The sequence below is a fragment of the Anopheles merus genome, chromosome 2R (assembly GCF_017562075.2).
Source record: "Anopheles merus strain MAF chromosome 2R, AmerM5.1, whole genome shotgun sequence".
Lineage (NCBI taxonomy): Eukaryota > Metazoa > Arthropoda > Insecta > Diptera > Culicidae > Anopheles > Anopheles merus.
In genome coordinates this window covers 34,972,384-34,995,355 of record NC_054082.1, presented here as the reverse complement: position 1 = coordinate 34,995,355, position 22,972 = coordinate 34,972,384, and the positions used below count along the sequence as shown (strand labels likewise).

Below are 22,972 nucleotides of genomic sequence, written 5' to 3'. Positions count from 1 at the left end.
AAAAATTTCAGATTTCGCTTCGGTAGTCGGTTTTTCTTTCTTTGTTGTTGCTGTTCCCGACTCCGGTTGCGAAATTTGCGGAATCCGGAAACGGAAAGTTTTGCCAAAGGGGTTGTTTGCTGAATAAAGAATGTTGGCCATAACACGAAACACGCTATCATTGCACGTCGTTGAACTCCCCCCCCCCCCCTGATTCGCTCCATTCCGATCCAAGTTTTCTCTCCGATGAGGCGCCGGCATTGCATGTACCCACTGATTTGGTGGCAAACATTTGCGAAGATGCTGAATATTTTAGCTGCCAGCATTGATAAGTGGATTGCGGGAGGGCGTAGAAGGGGTGCCGCCACTTTGGCCCACAGTTAACGGTTACGATGCGTTTCGAGCGTTGAAATAAACACGAGCAGCATTCGGCAAAAACGATCCGTACGGAGTAGCAGAAAGTAGCATGCGTGAGTTTGAGAATGCTTTTTTTTTGGAAAACAAAAAGGCCCACTCCAAAGCCCTGCGCCATCGTTTGAAGCAATTGGCGCTTAATGGTGGTACAGGTTAATACACTCTTCGCTGACGATGGCTTCTTAGCTCTAGGAGGTAACGTATAAGGAGGTAACGTTCCGTATGGTAAGGGAAACGACTAGAGCGACAGTAGTCGTTTGGCGTAAAATAAACAGTTAAGCTTTTTGGCCAAATGAGACTAGCGAGGATATGGGTAAGGACTTTACGCCAAGGAACCGGGATTGCAATGTGTTACTTTAAATAATTGACCCGTTTTCTTACACTGCACACCATCCAAGAAGCATTCAATGCTCATGTGAAATGTCAGCGTAAAAGGGTTCGTTTTTGTTGGAAGCGTACCGTACAGCCGTTTTAGAGATTGCAGGTCAAATCTTGAGTACTTCTGCAACCAAACAGTCGAGCAAAGTTTGAAATGATTGAAGCACTTTCAGTATTTGCACCAAAGCGCTTTTCCGATTGAACGGTTTCGGTATGGTTTAAGAAAATGTGAAAAAATTACATCAAAATACACGCTTTCATTACAATCAACAGTAGGATGAAAAGAAGTGAGTTCCAATCCACCGCTCCAGTAGTGAGGATCTCATCAAAACTTCAACAAAAACTTCGTTCCGAGAACCATTTTTACCACGACCGAAATCTGCTGCCAAGGCAGATCCCAACTCCGGGGGCGGCCGGTAGCCACTTCTCTACCACCGATTTGTACCTGATTGATATTATGGCTTATTTTATGGTTTTGATAAATTTCGATCCAATTGCGCCATAATGGTGCTACGTTCTGCGCTCGCTTGGTTCGCTGCCGGTGGATTTTGGCCCGCACTCAGCAGGGAAAGGATAATGTTGCGCTTTCTTGATTCGATTTTATGCTGAAGAAGCTCGATACTGCTGCTGACGGAACTGCTGAAGCACTGCGAAGATGTGTGCGTTTATAATGGGGGGACTCAAAATGCTCAATTCGCATCGTTCTCACGTGCCGGCAGTGTGCATTTGGTCCGGTTTACCGAACGTTCTGCAAAGTCCTGGCTTAGGACTTTCGCCCTCCCCCCCCCCGCTGGCGCTTGCATCAACTGAACAGTTTCGTAATATTTTCGACGGCCACCGTGTTGTTGGTAGCCCTGCAGGAACTTTTCACGACTCAAACCCGAGGAAAGAAACGCTAGATGGTGGGGAAAAAAAATACGCCGCACAACACCTACCTGTACAGACCGGCATCCTCCTGCTTGACGCCCTTGATTCTCAGGGCCGGTGGGTTGGTGTCGTAGTAGAAGTACGCCTTCGATTTGAGCACCGCCTCGTCCGACCAGTGGATCGCCTGCTGAAGGCTCTTGCCCCGTGCATCGAAGCTGGAAAGGTAAATCGAAAAGAAACGGCATGAAATAGAACACATTGCGGACAACAGTGTGCGAAGGCAAGCTAAAAGCGAATTCCCAGCTGCGATGAAGCGATCGCACTTGAATAGCAGCAGCAAGCGATAGGCCGCAAACGTACGTACGGTGCCGGCGTACGTGTTTGTGCGGACGCGCGCTGACTTCGATTTCGGAACGAGCCAACGATACGTCCGGCAGGTCCTCCGGAACCTGGGTAGGTTTGGGTTGGGAAATAAGCCGTCGAAACGTGTTGAGCTGCGAACGAGTGAACGAGTGTGGCAACGTACTGCGCTTGACAGGGCCTGCTGGTGGGACCGCTAACAGGACAGGGAGGGGAAATGCTGGTGCTCGGTTGGTGGAAAGCCTGCGGTTGGACTTGCGGGACCAATAAAATCCAAGTGTTGATCACTTACGTAAACATCGGGAATTGATAGCGAAGGGTAATTTTCCGAGACGCTGCCGGCTAATGAAAGTGACAAACCCGGGAGGAGGGTTTGTGTAAACCCCGTTCGACCAGTTCGAACTTGTGGGGGAGGGGGGGAACCCGGGATGGACGAAGAATGTGTGTTTGCAGTGAATGTGGTCCATTAGGCGCGGTGATGGGTTACCATCACCACTACCAAGGACCTGGTGTGGCAGGGTATCGTAAAAGAAGTTCTTATTTCTTTTTTTCTTAGTTCTCATTTCTCCTCTGCTTGCCATCAGCCATACTTATTCGGGCACTCTGGCATACGATAAGATAAGCCTGGGAGGTCGTAGGGTAACGAACTTTTGGGCAAAGTTCTTGACAGAAGGAGTGGCAGAAGAAGCAGCATCAGCACTGGAGTAGCACGTGAGCAAGTTTGGATGAGTGGATCAGCCAACTCGAATGGTGGCGATTTGATCACACCCCGATGTCGATGTTGCCGAAAGTTGGGAAGTGGAACTCACCCAGATTAGTTGTGCTGGTGTTTGTTTGCTCGGTAGATTTGATGTGTTATTGACTGCCGTTTCGCAGTACTCTCGCTAGGAAGGAGTTATTTGCTATATTCTGGTGAGATGTGTGAGTGTGTGTGTGGCAATAAAATCCATCCTTGGATGGCTTGGACTTGATATCACAACCTTTATTAAAGGAAAGGTGAATGCGGACGAATGATCGTAGCCTTAAAGGGGTTTTTTTTTCAGTAATTCTTGATGTCGAACTTGTAAGGAGAATTGAGCACGAGTTCCCAAAAATGAGCCAAGCATTCAACTGCACACCTCAACGTTCGTTAAGCAGCACTTCGTTAGCGCTAGATCGTGTATGAATCGTATGATCCAGCTTTATTTTTAGCATCCTCTACAATACGTTTACCCTGCTACGAGGGAAGAGTTGAAACCGCTTCAAAACAATAATTTCCGGTAGTTTGGCTTTGCTCCAGTCGCCTCATATGCCCGTCCCTTGGAGTGGAAGCTACTGGCGTACTCGTGTGCTCGTACGGTGTGCGCTTGTTTGAGCTCACATTCATGCCGCTCTTCATCAATGCTGTTTGTCTTTTGTGGCTTGTGTACACACACACACACACACGAATAGGGCCAAAGCGGGTGTTCTGGACGTATACGGAGGGGCAATAGCATTGTAAGCAAAGGGGCAAAGGACTGATGCGAAGTGATCGATTGATGAGGGAAGTTTACAAATATCATTCACCTGGCTGCATAAACATTGAACGGGTTGGTAGGACGCCGTGTCGAAGGGCGAGAAGGCATGATAAGCGAGGGGCATACGGTTACGCGTGCTTAGCTTAGGTTGGAAAGGTAGTTCACGTTCGATGAGGCAAATGAAGAGCAGAGAAGTGGCACTGGGTGGAATAATCTACGAAAGCAGCGCATGGGAAGCAGATTTTAAGCTCCTAATAGACACTTCTGGCTCGGGGCGGGTAATTTACTAATGGAAATCAATCAATAAATCGAATTAAAGTCCCTTTTACGCTCTGCTAGCAAGGAATGGACAAAATTGTAGCCGAGGAACACATTTGTTGCAATATTTTCGTTTTCATTGATGGATATGTTAATTTTTTTAAATAGAATTTTACTAATGGAAAACATAAAAATGGTATTATTTATCATAAAAAAGTCATCCTTTTTTCAGCTCAACCTTTAAACTGAAAGCACTTAACATTGACGAAGTGATGGATGTTTGCTCAGCGGTCGCAAGGATTGCGGATGTTTGAGGCAAGAGCGAAAAGCGATTAAAAACGACAGCAAATAATCCTACTTTACTAATAAAACCTTCCGTAAATGAAATCTCCCGGATGCTGACAAAAACCCGTCCGGGTCAGAAAATCGAACCAACCCGTCCCGGCCCGATTGATTGCAGTACACATCAAACAGAGGAAACCAAACACAAACACCTCCCCATGAACAGCATCCTCCTTCGAGAGGTTTCGTAACAGTTATCCATTAGCTCGAGTTTCGAGCAGCCGATATGACTTTTGACAATCGGATGGCTCAAGCGACGGCTCGTTCCCCCTTGCGGTGACATCCCCGATGGGAGTGTGTATGAAACCAATAGCGAGAAAGAGAGGGAGAAAGAAAAGAGGCAAACATAATGTTTAAAAAAGAATTAGAAAAACGTCTAAAGCTGATAATCCGATTAAAACAGATGTCGTACAGAATATGCCATCGAAACGTGCCCGAGATGAGGATAAAACGAGTCCCACACTCAGCCGAGCCGGGCGGGGATTTTTGGCTTCCGTGTGGCTTTCCTTTTTTGTTTGGTTCGATAATGTCCGGTGGTGCTTATGTTCGGCCGGGCATGCCGGTACAGTTTTTAATGGCGTGTTGGAGGGCTACTTCTGGGTTCTCTCTTTTTTTTATTGTTGCTCTTTGAATTCCCATCCGTTCAATCAAAATCGATCGCGACACATTTGGTGCGGGTGTGGGGCGTTCACATGCAAACACAATCGTACGTACGTGCTGGGAACGGTTCTAGATCAGTGGGTTAATCCGCTGCGGTATGGTAGGAATGGAATTAAAATGAAGTGAAGTGGGGTGTGTGACATTATTTTTTTTTGGTTATGGTCGGGAAGGGTAACACGAAATGTTCATCAAAAAGCACGTGGCATGATGGTTTTTATTTTTCGGATCGCGTTTTACAATGTCATCAAAATCATGCAGCCCGTGGGATGAAATGACGGCAGCAGTTGTTTGAAATTATCAAACAAAAAAGGATAAGTGGGTTGCAAAATAAACTAAAATAGAAATTTTACCATGCTGTGGGAGAATAGCGCACACGCGCACTTTTAATTAAATTTTGCATTAACACATCCCTCAAAGGTTGCTGCGTAGGTGATAGGGTAAATAGGTACAGGGTTAATGAGAAACCGGTGGGTTCTAATACGTATTTGTATTTCTACCTCTGCCCCATCCCGGTACGGCGAATGGAATGGCAACTAATGTCCTCGAATAGTTGACTGTGGGTGTACGATAAGAACCTGGCGAGGCAAAAGTCATATTTCTAAATATATCTTACCATCTCGCACACAAACTACACCGGCAGAAGCGAGTTAACGACCTACGACGACGACGACGCAGTTTAACACTTTAACACACTCCATGATATCGCTCTTCCAGTAAAGCCGTTGGCAAAAGGATCGGGAAGTAGGCGAAAGCTCCGAACGATTGGACGGAATATTCAACGAGCCTGCTATTTGCTCTGCAAACACAGAGCACCTTCCTTCTATGCACCTCTTCCTTCTGCAACCCTTCTGCGCCCGGACAGTGCCTCTTCGAGGGGAGTTTGTTTGAACTGGGATTTTTATCACGGCTTATGGCTGCGGCGAGTCCCGCATGGTGCAAAGGACGCAACGAACAGCTCATATATTGACTTCGAACGCTGACGGATAGATTAGAATATGACTTTTTCACCTTTTCAGCCTACACGGGCCATGTGTGTGTGGTGTGTGTGCTCCGTGTGTGGGAGTCATGTTCAGCCACCGATAAGGGCCCGATAGTACATCATCGTTCGGTTTTCGGTTTGCTCAGGTGGCCGGAAGGAACGCTTCCACACACACACACACACACACACACACACACACACACACACACACACACACACACACACACACACACACACACCACACACACACACACACACACACACACACACACACACACACACACACACACACACACACACACACACACACACACACACACACACACACACACACACACACACACACACACACACACACACACACACACACACACACACACACACACACACACACACACACACACACACACACACACACACACACACACACACACACAAAGTGAGAGAGATACAAATAATCGCCACTACAGCGCCCTGCGCCCAGCGCCGGTCCCGGGGAAAAGTCGTTAAGAAAGATTTAATAAAATCTCCACCATAAAATGGTAACGCTCCTGACGGTGGGCTCCCGCCAGGTATCGGTGCGCCCTCCCCCATCCCCGGACTCGGTCTGTAAGATTGATTTTTAGATGCTGTTGCCGAACGCGCCCATCATTAGCATTTAACGTTCCGCGACAGTTTTATGGCCGGGCGCGCTTGCACCGAAGGGCGCGAAAGTCAGCCAGGACCGCCGATCGCTGATTTATGGTCAGTTAGGCAAGCGTAACGATGGCACGCAGCCGCTACCGGTGTCCGGCATGTCGTCGGTATGCTGTTTTTTACAAGCTGCAAGCTGCCAGTCGAGCATGCCAGAATTAATGAGCATTTTCAGCGGTACTATCAAAACGACCCAATCGACGAGCACGGCGCGCGTGACATATCAAGATCCACTGCCAATCAACTGCCGACCAGTGCGGCCAACCGGTGCGCCAAAAATGGATCACCGGCTTGCTCACCGGAATGGACGCAAATGTCTCACATCAACTGTCGCAGCTCTTGCAAAGCAGCGATGCGTAAGTGAATTATTTAAAATCAACAGTAATCTACATACTGACAAAATGTCAACAATGGATAATACTCGGTGCACACGCAGCGCGTAATGGGCGGGCGGGACTGTGGTACTTGATCATTTTATTCGATTACGATAACGACCCACACCGTTTGTCCGCCCGTTTGCTGACGGTTTGTCCACGGTTGCGTGTGTCTGGTGTGTCCATCCCTTCAAACACAGGGCGAAGAAGCAATCCTTGTTTGTACACGCTCCGGCTCGGGCTTGCTTGCAGTCGCCATCCTGCAAACCTCTCCACTGCATTAGCATGCCGATGTTTATCGTTTGTGATTGCTCTTTGCAGCAGATTACCGGCGTAAGGCTGACGGCGTAACGGGAAAGGAGCTTTTTGCGCAAATCAAATCGCAAATCGTCCGGGAGGGTGCACCCAGAGCAATGCAAACAGTTCCGTCCGTACAGTTTCGGCACGCGTTAATACCCTCCCGGATGGTTGTATCTTTGGCTTCGCTTCTAATTTTGCCACATCCCGCACGGCGTGCCCGGCCGGAGGTTGTAACGGTTTCAGTTTAATTTATTTACAGTGCTCTCGAAAACTGTCACCAGTCTCCGGGCTGCGCAGCGGTGCAGCAGGTCCTGTTTGACAGCTTGCAGTGCGGATCGGATCGTAGCAAGCGCGTTGTTTGCTTATACTTTGGCAAATCCTTCTGTTGGCGCGTGTGCCTTCCGTGTCTTGCGCGGCTTGTGCTCAAAGTGAAAATCCGTTTTAAGTGAAGCCTCGGCAAGAGTTTGCCTCGGAGTGCAGCCGGAGAAGGAGTGCTGCTCTTAAGCACTTTTGTGCGCTGCAAGTGTTTGTCTGGGAGGAAAAAGCAGTGAATGGAAATTTGTTTGCCATCCGTCTCAGCTGACTGTGGTGCGGTACTCGCGGGATGGTATGTAAGCTACTGTGCAAGGGTGTATTGCTTAGAAAAAAGGCCAAAGAAAAGACACTTTACTTTCTGATCGGAGACACGCCGGAATCAAGTGACTGGATAAACAAGACACGTGAAGGACAAATGTCGACGAACAAAACGTTTGTTGCCCCCTTCTGCCAATTGTACGTTCTTGGACAAAAAAGTTTGTTTGTCAAGGTGAAGGTGAAAGCAGCTTGTTTGAAGTGTTAGTTAGTTGGATCACTTGTAAGTGCATTGTAAAATTATCACCCCACTCGTTGCATTCTGCTCCTATTTCCAGTCCATTTGGCGGTGGTTGGAAAGGTTGATTAGACGATGATTGTCCCCAGCATGTTCAGTTCGTTCAACACAATGTACTTTCCATGACAAGCTAAAGCGACACAGACGTCCCCGCGCCATTTGCCCCCATGTGGTCCCCATGTGGTAAGTGGAGTGGAAGCTACTTACGAGTAGATTGGCTTCGTGTTGCCCTCCTTGTACCAGATGACCAGGTAGACCTTGTCCGTCATCATGCTCATGGTCGTTGGCAGTAGATCGCACGGTAAGGACACATCCAGCCCGACCGCCGTTTGGACGTCTATTAGTGGACCTGCGAAGAGAAATCGAATGGGGAGGGAGAGAAATGGGGATGAGAGATAAATGGTAAGAACAATGGGAAATATTACAATTTGGGTTTAATTTAGCATGCTAAAAGCATTGAATGCCGGCCAATTGCTCGGGATAATAGCCTTTTTGTGCACCGTTGGAGCCATTGTTTTGGAGAAGGACGAGCTTATGGATGTGCTTATGATACGCTGTCCAGGTCGGGTCGGGACGGTTCGGAAAGGCATCTTGTTGCCTTTTTGGCCATTAAATGATGACTTTGTAGTTGTGAATGGGTTATGAAATAGGTTAAGATAGTAGAAAAAGGTTTCGATTATGTTGCTCCATTGAAGTGTATTGGTGAAGGTTATTTTAAAAACCTCATCCATATGGCATAAACCTTAACGAATGTTACAACTTGCCACAAAACTCGACCAAACATCAATCGTTCTAAACGTCCGGCTTTTCCTCTCTTGCTCTCGCTTGGGAAGGGATTTTCTTGAGGTCTACCAGCTGGCGAAAGAACGCTTAAGCACGCCGGCGACGGAAGTAACGAGCGCCAGAAAGAAACAAAAAAAAAGCAATCGGTAATTCCTGCGGTCGGGGTAACGTCTTCATCGTACACACAAGTCAGCTCCGTCAGAGCAATTCCCATAATCCCCTGCTAATCCACACCGACAGAAGACGGCCGTCCCGGGACGGAGCGCGATGACCCCAAGCTGCGCCGCCACAACCCTCCCTGGTAAGTGGTGTGTGCTGTATCACTTTCCAACTTCCGAGCATCGGTCCGTCGGTGCTCGGTGCTATGTATTTCTTCTCGCTCGCGCGTGTGTGTAATCGTTTCGCCTGACACAGTTTCGTTGCATAGAAAGAAAAACCATCTCCTGCCCTTTGAAGCAGGGCATTTTTTTCCCCCGCCTGCTCCTGCATTCTAAGTGACGCCAGATTTTTCTTTCACCAGATGAGTGACAGCTCTGCTACAGCAGGAAAGGTGCCAAAGCACTTATCTCTCGTGCGCGTACGTGAGCACGCGTGTGTGTTGGGCGGCGTGCTAAACCATCGTAAGAAGATGCTCGTTTGCCTGCCCGATTCTACCGGATTGCCCGCTGTTGTGCGGGTGACTGTCAAAGCTAGCCGACAATGGGTAAAGGTGATGTTAGTTTGAAAAATGTGTGCAATGCTGTGATGGAAGATTGAAATGTTACACCGTTCCGAAAGCGACTCGTGACTCGTCGAAAGGTGTGCTATATTTTTTTTTGTATTACTTATTTTTTATCATTAGAGTGATGGCTCAGCATTGTAACGCTGGCGCCATGATGATGCATGGCCCGCGAAACCATCATCGCAATTGCTTCGCTTCAAGTGCCTTGAGAAAGCAGAGCCTTACAGTAGCTTCGGGCGTCTAGGTGATTACGTGTCGGAGCACTCTTCTTTACCCTTTAATCTTCTTAAGATGCTCTTGCATCCGGAGGTGTACTTTACTTGTCTCTAATTTGCTATTGTTTTGGAGGGGCGGGGGGGGGGGAAGACTAAGCCGTAGCAGTGCTGAAAGCCATCCGGATGATGATGCCATGCATAAAAGTGCGATGATGCATCTGTTTTTACGAATTTACAAAATTTGAATGCTGTACTGAAGGAATCGCTGTTTTCCATGGCAATAGTTTATCTGAATCTGTCGAATAAAAAAACAACCCCGAATACCAATCCTCTTAAGAGCTGGAAGATCTTCTAACGCCCAACGCAACGCGGAAATTGTTTGCCTGGATCATTTCCTTCGACAGCAAGCAAACCTCGGCTTAATTCTGTACCTTTGTTGACGGGGAACCATTTTTACGTCATGTCACCAATTGCTTGCCGACGAGGAAACTTTAAACTACAGTCCTGCAGTCGCTGAAAGCACTGAGAAGGATATGCAGCACACCCGGCGTCAATTTCCGGTTTGTTGATTTTTCACTCGTGCCCTGCTGACCGAGTTTCCAACGCCGTGGAGCGTCTTGGGAGGCGTCTTGAAACCTTGTTTGCTTTTCGTCGCCGCGCCCGACTTGCAGCCTGAGTACGCTTGCACGGACACAGAACGCAACTGTGTACCGAGAAGAGCGTTCATAACGACGACAGACGAAGGACATCATCATTTCGTTTCAAGTAAAACGGAACGGCCATGGCATGGAGATGGTGCCGAGTTTCGTTCAAAGTAAGACAGTCAATTTCCTAGACATGGTGACTACCCGGGGTTTCCGATACGGGGTTTCCTCAACTCATTTCTTTCACCTTTCGTTACTGGCCGGTAAGCGAGTTGTCAAGAAACGATACTTCGAGCGTTGGGCGGTCGGAGCCTATCGCAGGTTGGTCGGATGTTTTGCTCCTTGCTGGCAGCAAATAAACTTGCCGAGCTAGGGCAGGCCTGAGTGGTTCCAGCTGGATACAGCCTGCCAGTCGGCTGCAATGGCACGCTCTATCGATTGCATCCAAATGTTTTACGTCGCAAGATGGGAGCCATTCTTTCAGCCTGCCTCTTGCTCATTTAATCGCAGTGCCTCTTGCTGCCCTCCCCATCGTTTGTATAAGTGTTTGTAGCAACTTTCGTACGATGTTTGTTATTTTATTTCTCACTCTCTCTCTCTCATTGAAGGACAGCTATGCGAGGAGGCACCTTGAACGGCAGGGTGAAGGACACTTCATGCTCCCCTGCACAGCGGATGGTCCCTCCCATTGCTGGCTGGCAGCTCCAGATGTCTTTACTTAACGCTGAGTAAAAATCGATACACTGCAGGTGTAAGAAAAGACGGGCATGGTGAACTGAAGCGATACGTAATGCCTGCACGTTCAACACTTGGAAAACGTGAGCAAAAAAAAAAGAAGAGAGGAAAAAAAAACATGATGCCGGGGGAAATTATGTGAAGAAGCGGACCCCGACTCGAATTTCTAACGCGTGCGGCACACGATTGCGTTTCCCCGCTCCAGACAGACAACACACAGGGCGGTAACAGCACGGGGGCAGCATTGCCTTACACTTCGGTGGGCACTCCGGAACAGTCATCGGGAACCTGCCGATCGGACCGGCGGACGCACAACCGTGCCGTGACGGCGTGAAGTGTGCCCGAAGGGGGAGATAAATTACGTCATATTTCAACGCCTTGCGCACTACCACGACGGGACGGGCACGGGTCAGTAAATGGAGCAAACACGGGGGAAACAGCGGGAAAGTCAAAGCACAAATATTGAAGATTTCCCTCGGGAAAATGGGCGAGCGAGCAAGTGGGGTTTTTTTTTAGAGTTTTTCGTTTTTTTTCTTCTTTTACCACGGCGCACGGTGTGAGTTTTTTGGTGCCGCTTTTGTGCGGTAGGAACGCAGGCCCGTAAGTGGCAAACAAATGAACTGCCATCGTGGGTCAGAGGATGGGAGGAACGGTGTTGTGCGTGCTCCATGGGGACGGTGCACGGTGTTCGATGAAGAAATTTTCCGAAAGCACACTCAGCCCCGTGACGGAAATGGACCAATCGGAGGGACGTGCTCCACGTGCGCCCATGCTACGAACGGCCGGAAGTGGAAGGCGCAAACGATGAATCCGTTCGAGGGAAGGGAATGCGAAAAGAGACACACCCTAAACGTAACAGCAAAAAAGAGAGAGAGAGAGAAAGAGAGAGAGAGAGAGAGAGAGACAGAGGGCAAGATATGGAGTGGGGAAGGCAAACTTTTCCACCCAAGCGACGACGTTTGGACGTGAAGGTTTTCACGGTTAATTGAAATATTTCCTTCCCATCTCTCTTCTGCCTGCAAATGGTGGTTCAGCGTTCACCTTTTTTTTATCACACGTTAGCGGGAACCCAAATCGACACGTTCTATTCAGTTGCGAAGCTGAAGGGAGAAATGACAATGGAGTGTGGTGCGTTTCGGTACAGCGGAACCACGCGCCCTTGCCACTTGAATTGTGGCGGTGACGATTTATTGATTTAAGGCAGTTTAATGGTGGAACCGAACCGATCATTTCCTTTTGTGGTCTTTTCTTTCCTCCACCTTTCCACAATGCGGCTGGAATGGCCAGTCTGGGAGGCAGGAGAGCTGAGCGGTCTGTCTAATGTGGCTTCTACTTTGGCAGCGGTAAGAAAGTTTCCTTGGTGGTTGACACATTCGGTGGGCAACGGCGCGTGATCGCTATGAATGACAAATTCCATCAAAGATCATCAATTAATCACTGGTACGGGCAGTCCGTGACGTCCAGACTAGAAGGCACCGACAGCGACCATCATAACGCTGGCAGCCTGATTCCGAAAGCGAAGCGTTTCACCTCCATCCACCACCGCACAAGGTCGTTAATAACCTAAAAGGAGAGCTACTTTTGACCTCCCGGCACAGAACGAAAGGAAAGGGCACTTGGTTTGGGCACGTTGGACAAGTTTGACAAACGATGGGATGTTTCTTGTTAGTTTCGGCAAATTTTGATATTTTTGGACAATCATGTTGATGCCCGGATTGGGTTGTGCTGTTATAAGTTTGGACAAATTATGATATTTGCAATGATTATTGTAGGCCCATTTACGACTGTCCACAAAGCAACGGCGTGTTGAAGCGTTGTAATCATCTTCTTACTCAAACTGGTTTAACATAAACCGGTCCTTTCAAAACGCGTCATCTTCCCGCCTTTCGGACCTTGGTCTGTGCGATAAACCAGCTCAGTTCCGAGCACGACACGAACGATGCTGGAGTGTCGTTTTGTTTTGCCTCTGGCATTGTTGCTGACGATCAGTTTGCTATCAGCGGAAGCGATTCAGCACTGTGGCGTGCGCAAGGTGAAACGTGTGAATTTAATTCTTGGTGGACGGAATGCAACGGCCGGTAAATGGCCCTGGCACGCAACGCTAATGCATCGGACGGGAGACGCAAAAAAGCTCGCTTGTGGTGGAAACATCATCGATAAGCATACAATTTTAACCGGTAGTAGCCCTCTGCAACTACTTTGGAACATAAATAATCTTCGCATTTTTTATACTTTTCATCAAAGCGGCTCATTGCTTGTACGATCGGCATAAATTGATCGCGCTAGATCGCTTGGTGGTAATTTTGGGACGGACTGAGCTGTCCGTTGAAGAACCGTGGAGTCGCTCCTATGCACCGGAGCGTCTCATCCTACACCCGGGCTACAAGCAGGCCAACGTGAAGGACGACATTGCGATGGTAAAACTAGCGAGCGAGATCACGATGAGTGACTACATCTTCCCGGTATGCCTGAGGCCGTGGGGTCTCGGTCACGAGGACATCACCGGTCGCAAAGGGTTTGTGGTTGGGTACGGATTGAACGATGCCGGTAGCACATCGAACCACCTGCTAGATGCAGAAGTGCCCGTTGTCGATCGCTGGACCTGTTTAGAGAGCAATAGAGGTACGCTCAGTTCCCAGCTGGCCTCGACGATGCTGTGTGCCGGGGCACGGGACGGTGAGGGCCCCTGTAATGGTGATAGTGGCGGTGGAATGTTCTTCAGGGCGGGTAATAAGTGGCACATTCGAGGCATTGTCTCCTTCGCTCCCAATCTGGACGGTACCGACAAGTGTGATCCAAAGCAGTACGCGATCTACACGGACGTGGCCAAGTATTTGGATTGGATTGCAAACGATCTGGACAATGTGACGCAAGGCAACACTTCCGCAAGTATGGCAAATTCGACCGATTTTCGAGAAAGTCAGACGTGGCTCACGGTCAATCGGGACGGATGTGGCTTGGAAGCACCCGTGTACACGAATTTACGACACAGCGCCAGAGCTTTTGTTGCACCTTGGGTGGCGAAAATCGAATACGTAGGTGAAGAACGGACGGGGCGTGACAATGAGTGTCAAGCATATCTGATTACCGAATGGCATCTCCTAACACTAGCCTCATGCGTTGCAGACGTGGATCAGAACGAGCAGGAGTAAGTTGTCAAATCTGGTTGCACATTTTCGCTTGTCCACTTGTCTATATTTTATGCTTTATACTTGCAGGCTCTACGTGCGGTTGGGTAAATTTAGCATTCCAGGCTTACCCAAACCCCAGATCCGGTACGTGGAGCAGATAATTATTCACGAGCGGTTCGACAAATCAAACAATGCCAACGATGTGGCGCTGCTGAAGCTGCGTAAAAAGGCAAACGAAGACGAGGGGTTCGTAAACTCGATCTGTTTGGCACCGGCAATGTTTGAGGGGGATGATTGGATTACGTATGAACTGGAAGGAAAACATAAGAATACTACGCGCTCAGCTTATTCCATTTTAACACGGTTCGATACAGAGGCTTGCAGAGAGGAGTATGCGCAACAAGAGAGGTACCTACCGTCGGACGACAGTTTTGTATGTTTCGGACAACTATACCAATACCATCATTTACCGTTGACTCATATCACTGTGCCGGGCCGTGTGACGATATATTGGCGCGAAAAAATATACCTGTTGGGTTTAGTTTCCAGCTTTCTGCCCATCCCTTCAACAGTGGGAGACCCTGAAACAAGTTTCCAATATCTTACCGTTACAAATGTAAGTTTCTACCGAAGTTGGATAGAAGATCGTATTTTGTTTTGACGAAGTGATGTGGTCCAACACAACCAATTTCATCTTCAAAGATTGTATCGCTCAAACTGGTTTTTTGCCTTGCTCGAGCGGGCTAAAGAATTACTGCTAAAGGGGTTCCGAAAACTGGTTTCCAAATAAACGATGTCACAGCATAAGGGATTCGTTTTATTTCGGCTAAATCAGTAGCGTTTGCGACTAGTTAACATGAAGGTGTCATGTGGGTTAGGTGCTTTGGTGGCTTTAGCAGTTTTAGGCTCTACCATCGCATCAGTTAACGGGTTGCGTCGAGGCTGCGGTGTGCGCAAAGTGCATTACAACAATCTCATACTTGGTGGACAGAAAGCACCGGCCGGAAAATGGCCTTGGCATGCAATCATAGTGCATCGGTTGAGAGATACCGTGGAGGCCGTTTGCGGAGGTTCAGTCATCGATAAGTACACTATTCTCACTGGTACGTTGAGAGATGCTGCTATGTTTCCGTAATCGATATACAGTAAAACCATTATTATCCTTTCCTCTTAGCGGCTCACTGTCTTTACACCACCCACGGAGTGATTGCAGTAAAAAGGCTTCAGGTGTACGTTGGCCGAACGCAACTATCCGTCATAGACGACCGGAGCAGATCGTACTCAGCCGAGCGGTTCATTGTTCATACTGGCTACAGCCAGCTGCACGTGCGGGATGATATTGCGCTGATTAAAGTGACGAAAGAAATCGACATGAGTGCCTTCATTCAGCCGGTGTGCTTGTGGCCGTCGGAACCAATTTCCGGCCCGGATATTGTTGGACGGCGTGGTGCTGTCGTCGGGTTTGGATTAACCGATGCCGATAAGCCGTCCGATGTTATGCTGGACGCGGAAGTACCGGTCGTAGATCTGTGGAGCTGTTTGGAGAGCAACCGTGGCGCGTTCGGGAAGCATCTTGCCCGCACAATGCTCTGTGCCGGTGGACGCGATGGTGTTGGGCCATGCAATGGTGACAGCGGAGGAGGATTGTTCCTTGAGATCGGAGGCGTGTGGTACGTCCGTGGCATTGTATCATTTGCTCCCAACTTGGACGGTGTCCTGAAGTGTGATTCTACCCAGTACACGGTGTACACGGATGTGGCAAAGTATTTAGACTGGATAGCGGAGGCCGACGGGAATGGTACACTGGTAAGTCCGATGCGAAAAAAGAATAAACCAACCACGGAGCATCAGGGCATGATAAACTCCGCTGGGTGTGGAAAAGAATCGGCTCAGATCGTCCGAGAGCGAACGGATACGAACAGTTTCATCTTTCCTTGGGCTACTACGATCGAGTTTGTCGGTATCGACTATAGGCGACAGAATGAGTGCCTTGCCTATTTGATTACCGAGTGGCATCTACTAACATCGGCCACGTGCGTACAAGAAGTGCAGGAAAACGAGCAAGAGTAAGTGACTCCAGAGATGCATCGCCATCGCTACCGTGATATAATGTAACCAATTCCTTTTAATTTCAGGATTTTTGTACGACTTGGAGGCTTTAACAGGTCAGAATTGCAACAGAAACAACAGATCCGTTACGTGGAGAAAGTGATCGTGCACAGCAAATACAGTAAACAGGAACATCAGAATGACATAGCTATCTTAAAACTACGTAAAAAGGCCGTCCTATACGAGGGCATTGTGAATCCAATATGCTTACCGCATGGACCTCTTATTCACAATGATACGGTACTGCCCTTATTTGGAAGAAAAAAGTTCTTTACAAACCTGGAACATTGGAAAGTTCGTGTAGTGGACAATGAGTTTTGTCACAAGAAGGTTGTTCTTCCTACAAAAGAGGCATTTTCAATAGATGGTAGTGTTATTTGTGTGCAATTAGTGGAGCCTGAAAAGAGTCGCAATGCCCTAACAAGGCTTCCAGCGCTGGTGGACAAGAGTAAAGAAAATGGTGCAAACTTATTGATAGGTTTTCTGTTAAACGAATCGTTGGAATTTTCGAACAACGAAACGTTCCTAGAGTTTGTAAATGTGGCTCATTATTATGATTGGATAGTTCATAATTTGTAACAAGAACAATACAGCGTCTTAGTGCGGGATTTGATTAAAACAGAGTTAACGTGTTTCCCAGCATAGCATTTAATTTGTTTTTTCCTAAAACAAACTATTGCTCCCAATTACCTGCGCAATCAACTTCAAGCTGAATCGATCAGAAATTAACACAATGACCGAACCGTACCACACCAGACGGCATACGGCATTGAGTGTAGTTTTACCGCTCACAGTTGTTATCATGATTAATTGCTCTAATTTCGATTTACCCGGTAGCTTTTGAGTAGGCAGGGTAGCACTTCGATGCCTTTTTGCTGCATAATTAATGACAATATCGAACAAATAACACACATGCACTTGCCCGCAGTTGCAGGGGTTTGATAACACTGTGCACACACTGTGCCCGCCGTTGATAGGAATATTTGCTCCGCAAACGCTGGAAGGCCTCCCGGCGATGGATCACTTAATTAAGGAAAATATGATTGTAGCGCCCCTCTCCAATTATAACCGAGTGGATCGACACGTCATACATACACAAGGGGTCCTCCACCGTGCCTCCAGTGCTCGGCAAATATATCCAGTGACTCTCAAAACTCAAAACGATTGGAATTGAAATTTGCCATCATAGTCCTCTCCTCTGCCACAATTATTGATTCGGAAGAGGATTGTTGATTACCGAGCGGCCTCGTGCACTCCCACACACACACACACTCCCACACACACACACACTCCCACACACACACACACTCCCACGCACACACACACACACACACACACACACACACACACACACACACACACACACACACACCACACACCACACACCACACACACACACACACACAACACACACACACACACACACACACACACACACACACCACACACACACACACACACACACACACACACACACACACACACACACACACACACACACACACACACACACACACACACACACACACACACACACACATACACATACACACACATACACACACATACACACATACACACACACACATACACACATACACACACACACATACACACACACACACACACACACACCTGTATGAGGAGAGGCTTTCATGCGTGTTGTCTCGATGCACTTGAAATCACCGAGCACGATAGCACGGTTTCGGCATCGAGAGGAGCGCTTGCCAGTGTGCTCATCCGTGCGCGTAAGTGACGCCGAACGCTCGTTTGTTGTTTTAAAGTTGTTTCCTGGATTGCTCAATTTTGTGTTATCCCACTCGCATACTTCAACGCCAGACACGATTCAACAAGCGGACGGCCAAATTGATGTCGTTTATGCTATCCAGTTATGTTAACCTGTGGTAGATAAATTGAACAAAACAGCATATTTTTTTCTACAACCGAGACGCTTTGAATAAAAGCCACCGTTTGTTTGTAGATATTTTTCTATCACCGCTTTGCGTGAACGTTTTTTTCCGTCCACTTATGTGCGCAAAAATACGCGGGGCCGTATCCGACCCGGTTGAAGTTGATGTTGGCGGGGTACCGCATTCAAACGGGCAGAATCGATAAAGGGAAAACACATTGAATTGTGCTCAAAATGATCGGGGCGCACCTGGTTCTGCCAAACGACGGGGTGGTGCATTTTCTCCCCATTGCGATCCGTCAAAAAGTGCATCCCATCCCAACTGTCAGTGCAACAGTTTGTGGGGTACGGGTTGGAGTAGCAGTACTTCTACTACTAGCAGCCAAGGTAACCACCATCACCCCATCGCCAGCAGCAGCTAGCTGTTATTTATTTTATTGATTTATTATTCTCCGGTTCCGGTACTGACCTACATAGTGCTGCCGTTGTGCCTTTCAAACACAAACACATACATACACACGTGAAAGGAAGCATGTGTTTGGTGAGCCAGCGACACACAAGACACACAAGTGCATTATTATGCTACATGCTGTCTGCCAATGTCTGTCTGTCCGTTTTGCACCTGGGATAGGAGCTCCGGTTGGAATTGGAGTGCAACTCCGACCGCCCTCTTTGTGCTGTTTGTGGGTGTGGGACTATTGAATTGGCAGTGAAATTTGTTGTGCGCTGCTAGCATTGTGTCCCCTTTTCTGTTCGCACATCAGTATCTTCAAAAAATGGACTTTTATTGACATAATGCATTGAGGGCAGCGTAACCGCGCGCTTGAGATTAATCGACTGGGCGTGTAATGATTGTTGAGGGTAGTGCTGTCGTATTTGGGCTGATTCAATTTCAACAACTTGTATTTCACCGTCCACCTTTTGTACGACGTGCATCCAAGAATGGAACAACAGAAATGCATCAATGAGGGGATGTTTTTATTGAATTTTGTTAAGTTACCTTCAAAAAAAAAAGAGAGAAAAAAACCATCGGAAATATATTGAATAAAATTAAATAAATCCAACAGTGCAATGCCTGTTTGCTCTTCAGCAACCCCTTTTACGGCTGCATACTCGTTACGTTTGGTTTTGAGATTCATTTTTGCGATTCAGATAAAACATGAATATCGTTTAAAAGTTGTGTGTACGTCTGCGCTATCTGAGTGTTTGCGTATGGAGCTTTGCAATAATCTAAATGCGAAGACCTGGCCGTACTGGAATTTCGCTTTATAAGTTTAAACTGTCTCGGAAGCTTTCTCGAATAATTTCGGACAGGAAAATAGACATATCAAGATGATACGATACTATGTAAAAAAAACCGTAATGCTCAGAAAAGCACTCAAAACGTGTGTTCAAGCAACGAAAGCCTGAGTTTGACTTGTAATGCAAAATAGAGCTGGGATTTGGATGTGGATAAGAGCACCAGATACGGATCTTGATACAGGTCTACCTAGGTAGAGGTACGATTTTCCAGTAAAAATTATTTTCCCCACCCAGTGTGCCATACTGTTCGTGTTTGGCCTAATTTATCGTACTCAAAACCAACCCGCTCCCAGCAATGCTCATGTGCTAGAAACAATCAGAGCTGCCTCTTTGTTGTGGTTTTGATACAGTAAGAAATTTGCATACTGTGCTGGACAGTGGTGGTGTTTATTCAAGCAACGAACATCATTCCACTGCGAACGGTACCTCTTCTCGCTACACAAGTAGAACCATTTGCGGCCATTGAATAATCGATGAATATGCTTTGCCAAAATTATGCACCAAAGCCAAAGAAAAACACACACAGGAGACTATTGTTAGCGTATTACTGGCGCACTTTGCGCTTGCCGGGTTTGAAGAAGGAGCGTGCCTACCCCTTCTGCCTGCTGCCGCAGATAAGCATTGGACCCCGGAACGCAACCGGCCCCGGGGTAAGTTGTTTCCTGCAGGGAACTGTAAGGGAATTGTGTTGTTTGTGTGATTGGTTGGGGTGGTGCAGAAAAAAACAAGCATATTCTACCCTAGGACCAGTTCCCTTAGGATCGTATCAATTCGGATTTGGAGGGGGATTGGTAAAGCTTAGAACACGAAACGGATGAAAGATTTTCCCCTGCGTTGTGATAGTAGTAGTGTTGGTGATGGTAGGTGGAAAGGGTTCTTGGAAAGGATGTGAGCTTTTCCTCGTTCGTTTCCACCTTCTCCGGTTGGTTTTGCGGTTGTTCTGTGTGCAAAGGAAAGCTGCTGAATGGACGCACTCGTATGTTGTACGCTAGCACCATTGTATGTATCTGCCGCTAGCGCAGGTACGATACGGGCTCCGGGTTCGGAGGTGTCGGTCGGTGGTGGTATGGAGCAGACGGATGGACACTAGCGGGTGGGGATGCGAGGGTCACAGGTATTTGAATTGGAAATGAGGTATTAATGTTTTTCTATGCTAATGCAAGGAAAACATGTGGAAAGTTATCACAATATGGTGTGCCCCGTACGGGTGACACATTCGTGCTGCGTGTGTGCACGAGGCGAGAAAATGGAAAAGGAAGGTTTATTTTCGGTAGTTTTTTTCCATTGCCTTGCGGTGGTGGAAGAGCGTTGCTCGTTTCTGGCAGTTTATTCCGCGCAGGGACGCGTATCAAGTGGAGCTGACAGAATCGATTGCAAAGCATCTTATTGAAAGGGGTTTCTATTTTTAGTGCGTTGAGCTTTTCGAAGCTTATGCGGTATGGGCAATGATTGAGAAATATTCAATGATGAACTAAGCATTCTCCCGTAAGTCGGTGATTCCATTATTATCTTGTGTTAAGTTCAACAATGTAAAAAATATGATTGTGTGCAACATTTTGAACAATTCCGAGGTAAATATGTATACAAAAATGTTGCAAAATCAACCCCCAAGACGACATCAAAAGACGACAAAGAAACCCTTTCGCGTTGCCTTTGTAACGGAAAGCCTTTCAGGGAAACGCTTTGGTAAAGATTAATAACGCCCCATTTCAGCAGCGTCTCTTGTTTGGCGGAACAGGCCTTGCACCACCACCACCACACAGATTGTGTGATTTTCCAGCACAATTGGCATATATTGACGCGCTCCTGCCAGTGAAGCATATGCTTTCCTTTCTGACTAGTATGACAAATTGTGTGTTCCCACCAGGCCACCCCATCCAACTAATGTGTGGGTGTGTGTGTGTGTGAGAGAGTGAGAGGGCTGCTGCTCATAGCGTGTGCGCACCGAGAAGGTGCGTGTAAAATATTACCACCAATTTGGTAGTCTTTCACCCTCCTGTCGGGTTTCCTCTTCCTTATTATGTGTGACGGATTATGTACCGCTTTCTTGAACCACTTTGAAGCGTTTTTCTTCGTTTAAATGGGAGGGTAAGTGTTATTACGGTTTGCCTTTCAACCTGGAGGAAAATCACTCAAGTGGGTCTCGGTGTGAAAGACTTTGCTGTACGAAAGGCACGTCCTTCGTCTTTCACGAGAGGCAGCAGCATCAGTGGCAAGAAGCTGCTAACCGAATCCAGGAACTCCCCAGGAACTTTTACTAACTCTTCTGCCTGTCCGCGTTACGCTTAGCCGCGCAAAGCTGGGCGTAACCCGGGAGCAGTCGAAAATTGGAAGCGGAAAAGCGAATTTTCTTATTGGCGTGTGACGCCGCTCTCGCCCGAATTACTTTCGGATCGTCGAGCTGAAAGCGAACGGAAGGCTAACTTCCGGGAATAGCGACCTCCGGGGCTTTTTTTGGGTGGTTTTGGGAGTGTTTCTTTCTTTTTCCGCTTGTTGTCGTCGCCGAAGGGAACGGTTTGTTTCGTGGTACAATTCATCATTTTTCCTTTGCCTAGCTCATCTCACGTACGTGCGTGCGGTTCGGTTTCACCTGGTACGAGGTTAGTAGTTGGTGCATTATTTATTTCAACGAATAAAGGATTTATTTCCCACTGTTTCTATTCACGTCGCAGATCCTGTTAGGAAAAAAAAAGGAAGGTAGGATTTTGAATGTTTTCTATCCGAAAGAGCGGTTTGGTTTCGCTTTGTTTGCCCCGATAACGATAACACGTATGACAAAAACTTCACAAAAAACGCTACGGCCCCTGAAAAGAACTAGCCCCAAAACAGAGAACTCTCATGGGTCGACCTTTCGCAAATCAGCACCCAAATGAAGGTAAATAGACATTGGGGAAGAAATTGGGACCGTGAGTGAGCGTTGGCTCGCCGGCTCGCGGCTGCTTGCTTTTGCTGCCACGTGTGCAGTGGAAACAGCGAACGAACGAGTTGAATGTGTGGAAAAAGCAATAAATTTTCCCATTTCGTAACCACACTCGCTGTGTGCTATTTGCCGTAGGGCTTTGGCTGAGGGTTTTTAGTATTTCTTTTTTTTGTTGATGAAATTGATGGGTACGGTTTTGCTCTCTCTCTCTCTCTCTCTCTCTCTCTCTCTCTCTCTCTCTCTCTCTCTCGCGCTCTCTCTCGCTCTCTCTCTTGCTTCAAACATTCGTATGCTGGAGGGAAGGACAGTGCAACCGGAAAGAGACGAGGTGAGTTATTGCCATAAGATTGACGTAGGGTACGTGAACGCTACTAAGCCAAGCGAAAGAAAAGCTCCGTGTGGACGTGAGTGGAAAATGTTACTTGCAAAACCTTGAACTGGTTGAAAGTGAAAACGTTCTGCCGTGAACGAAAGGGAATCGCTTTTGCAGTGCAGTTAAAGGTTTGGAATCGTTTTCCATTTTTTTTGTTTTGTT

General features: G+C 47.5%; 3 protein-coding genes across 8 annotated transcripts in view; 2 read left to right on the top strand and 1 right to left on the bottom strand.

Annotated features, from left to right (window-relative positions):
- The window catches only part of LOC121587772 (nephrin-like), an 86,218-nt gene that overhangs the window by 25,940 nt on the left and 37,306 nt on the right, over positions 1-22,972 (bottom strand). For all 6 annotated transcript variants that reach the window (XM_041904886.1, XM_041904884.1, XM_041904888.1 and 3 more), the window contains 2 exons: positions 8,176-8,317; positions 1,707-1,853 (listed from right to left, as the gene is read on the bottom strand). In XM_041904886.1, the coding sequence (XP_041760820.1) occupies positions 1,707-1,853; positions 8,176-8,317 (289 nt within the window). The remainder of the gene's footprint in view (positions 1-1,706; positions 1,854-8,175; positions 8,318-22,972) is intronic.
- LOC121587773 (prostasin-like) lies at positions 12,995-15,004 on the top strand. Its single transcript, XM_041904891.1, has 3 exons — positions 12,995-13,243; positions 13,311-14,214; positions 14,285-15,004. The coding sequence occupies exons 1-3, from the start codon at positions 13,006-13,008 to the stop codon at positions 14,856-14,858; spliced, it is 1,716 nt and encodes a 571-aa protein (XP_041760825.1). The 5' UTR covers positions 12,995-13,005; the 3' UTR covers positions 14,859-15,004.
- Positions 15,049-17,585, top strand: LOC121587774 (prostasin-like). The gene is made up of 3 exons (XM_041904892.1): positions 15,049-15,300; positions 15,372-16,263; positions 16,333-17,585. The coding sequence occupies exons 1-3, from the start codon at positions 15,054-15,056 to the stop codon at positions 16,883-16,885; spliced, it is 1,692 nt and encodes a 563-aa protein (XP_041760826.1). The 5' UTR covers positions 15,049-15,053; the 3' UTR covers positions 16,886-17,585.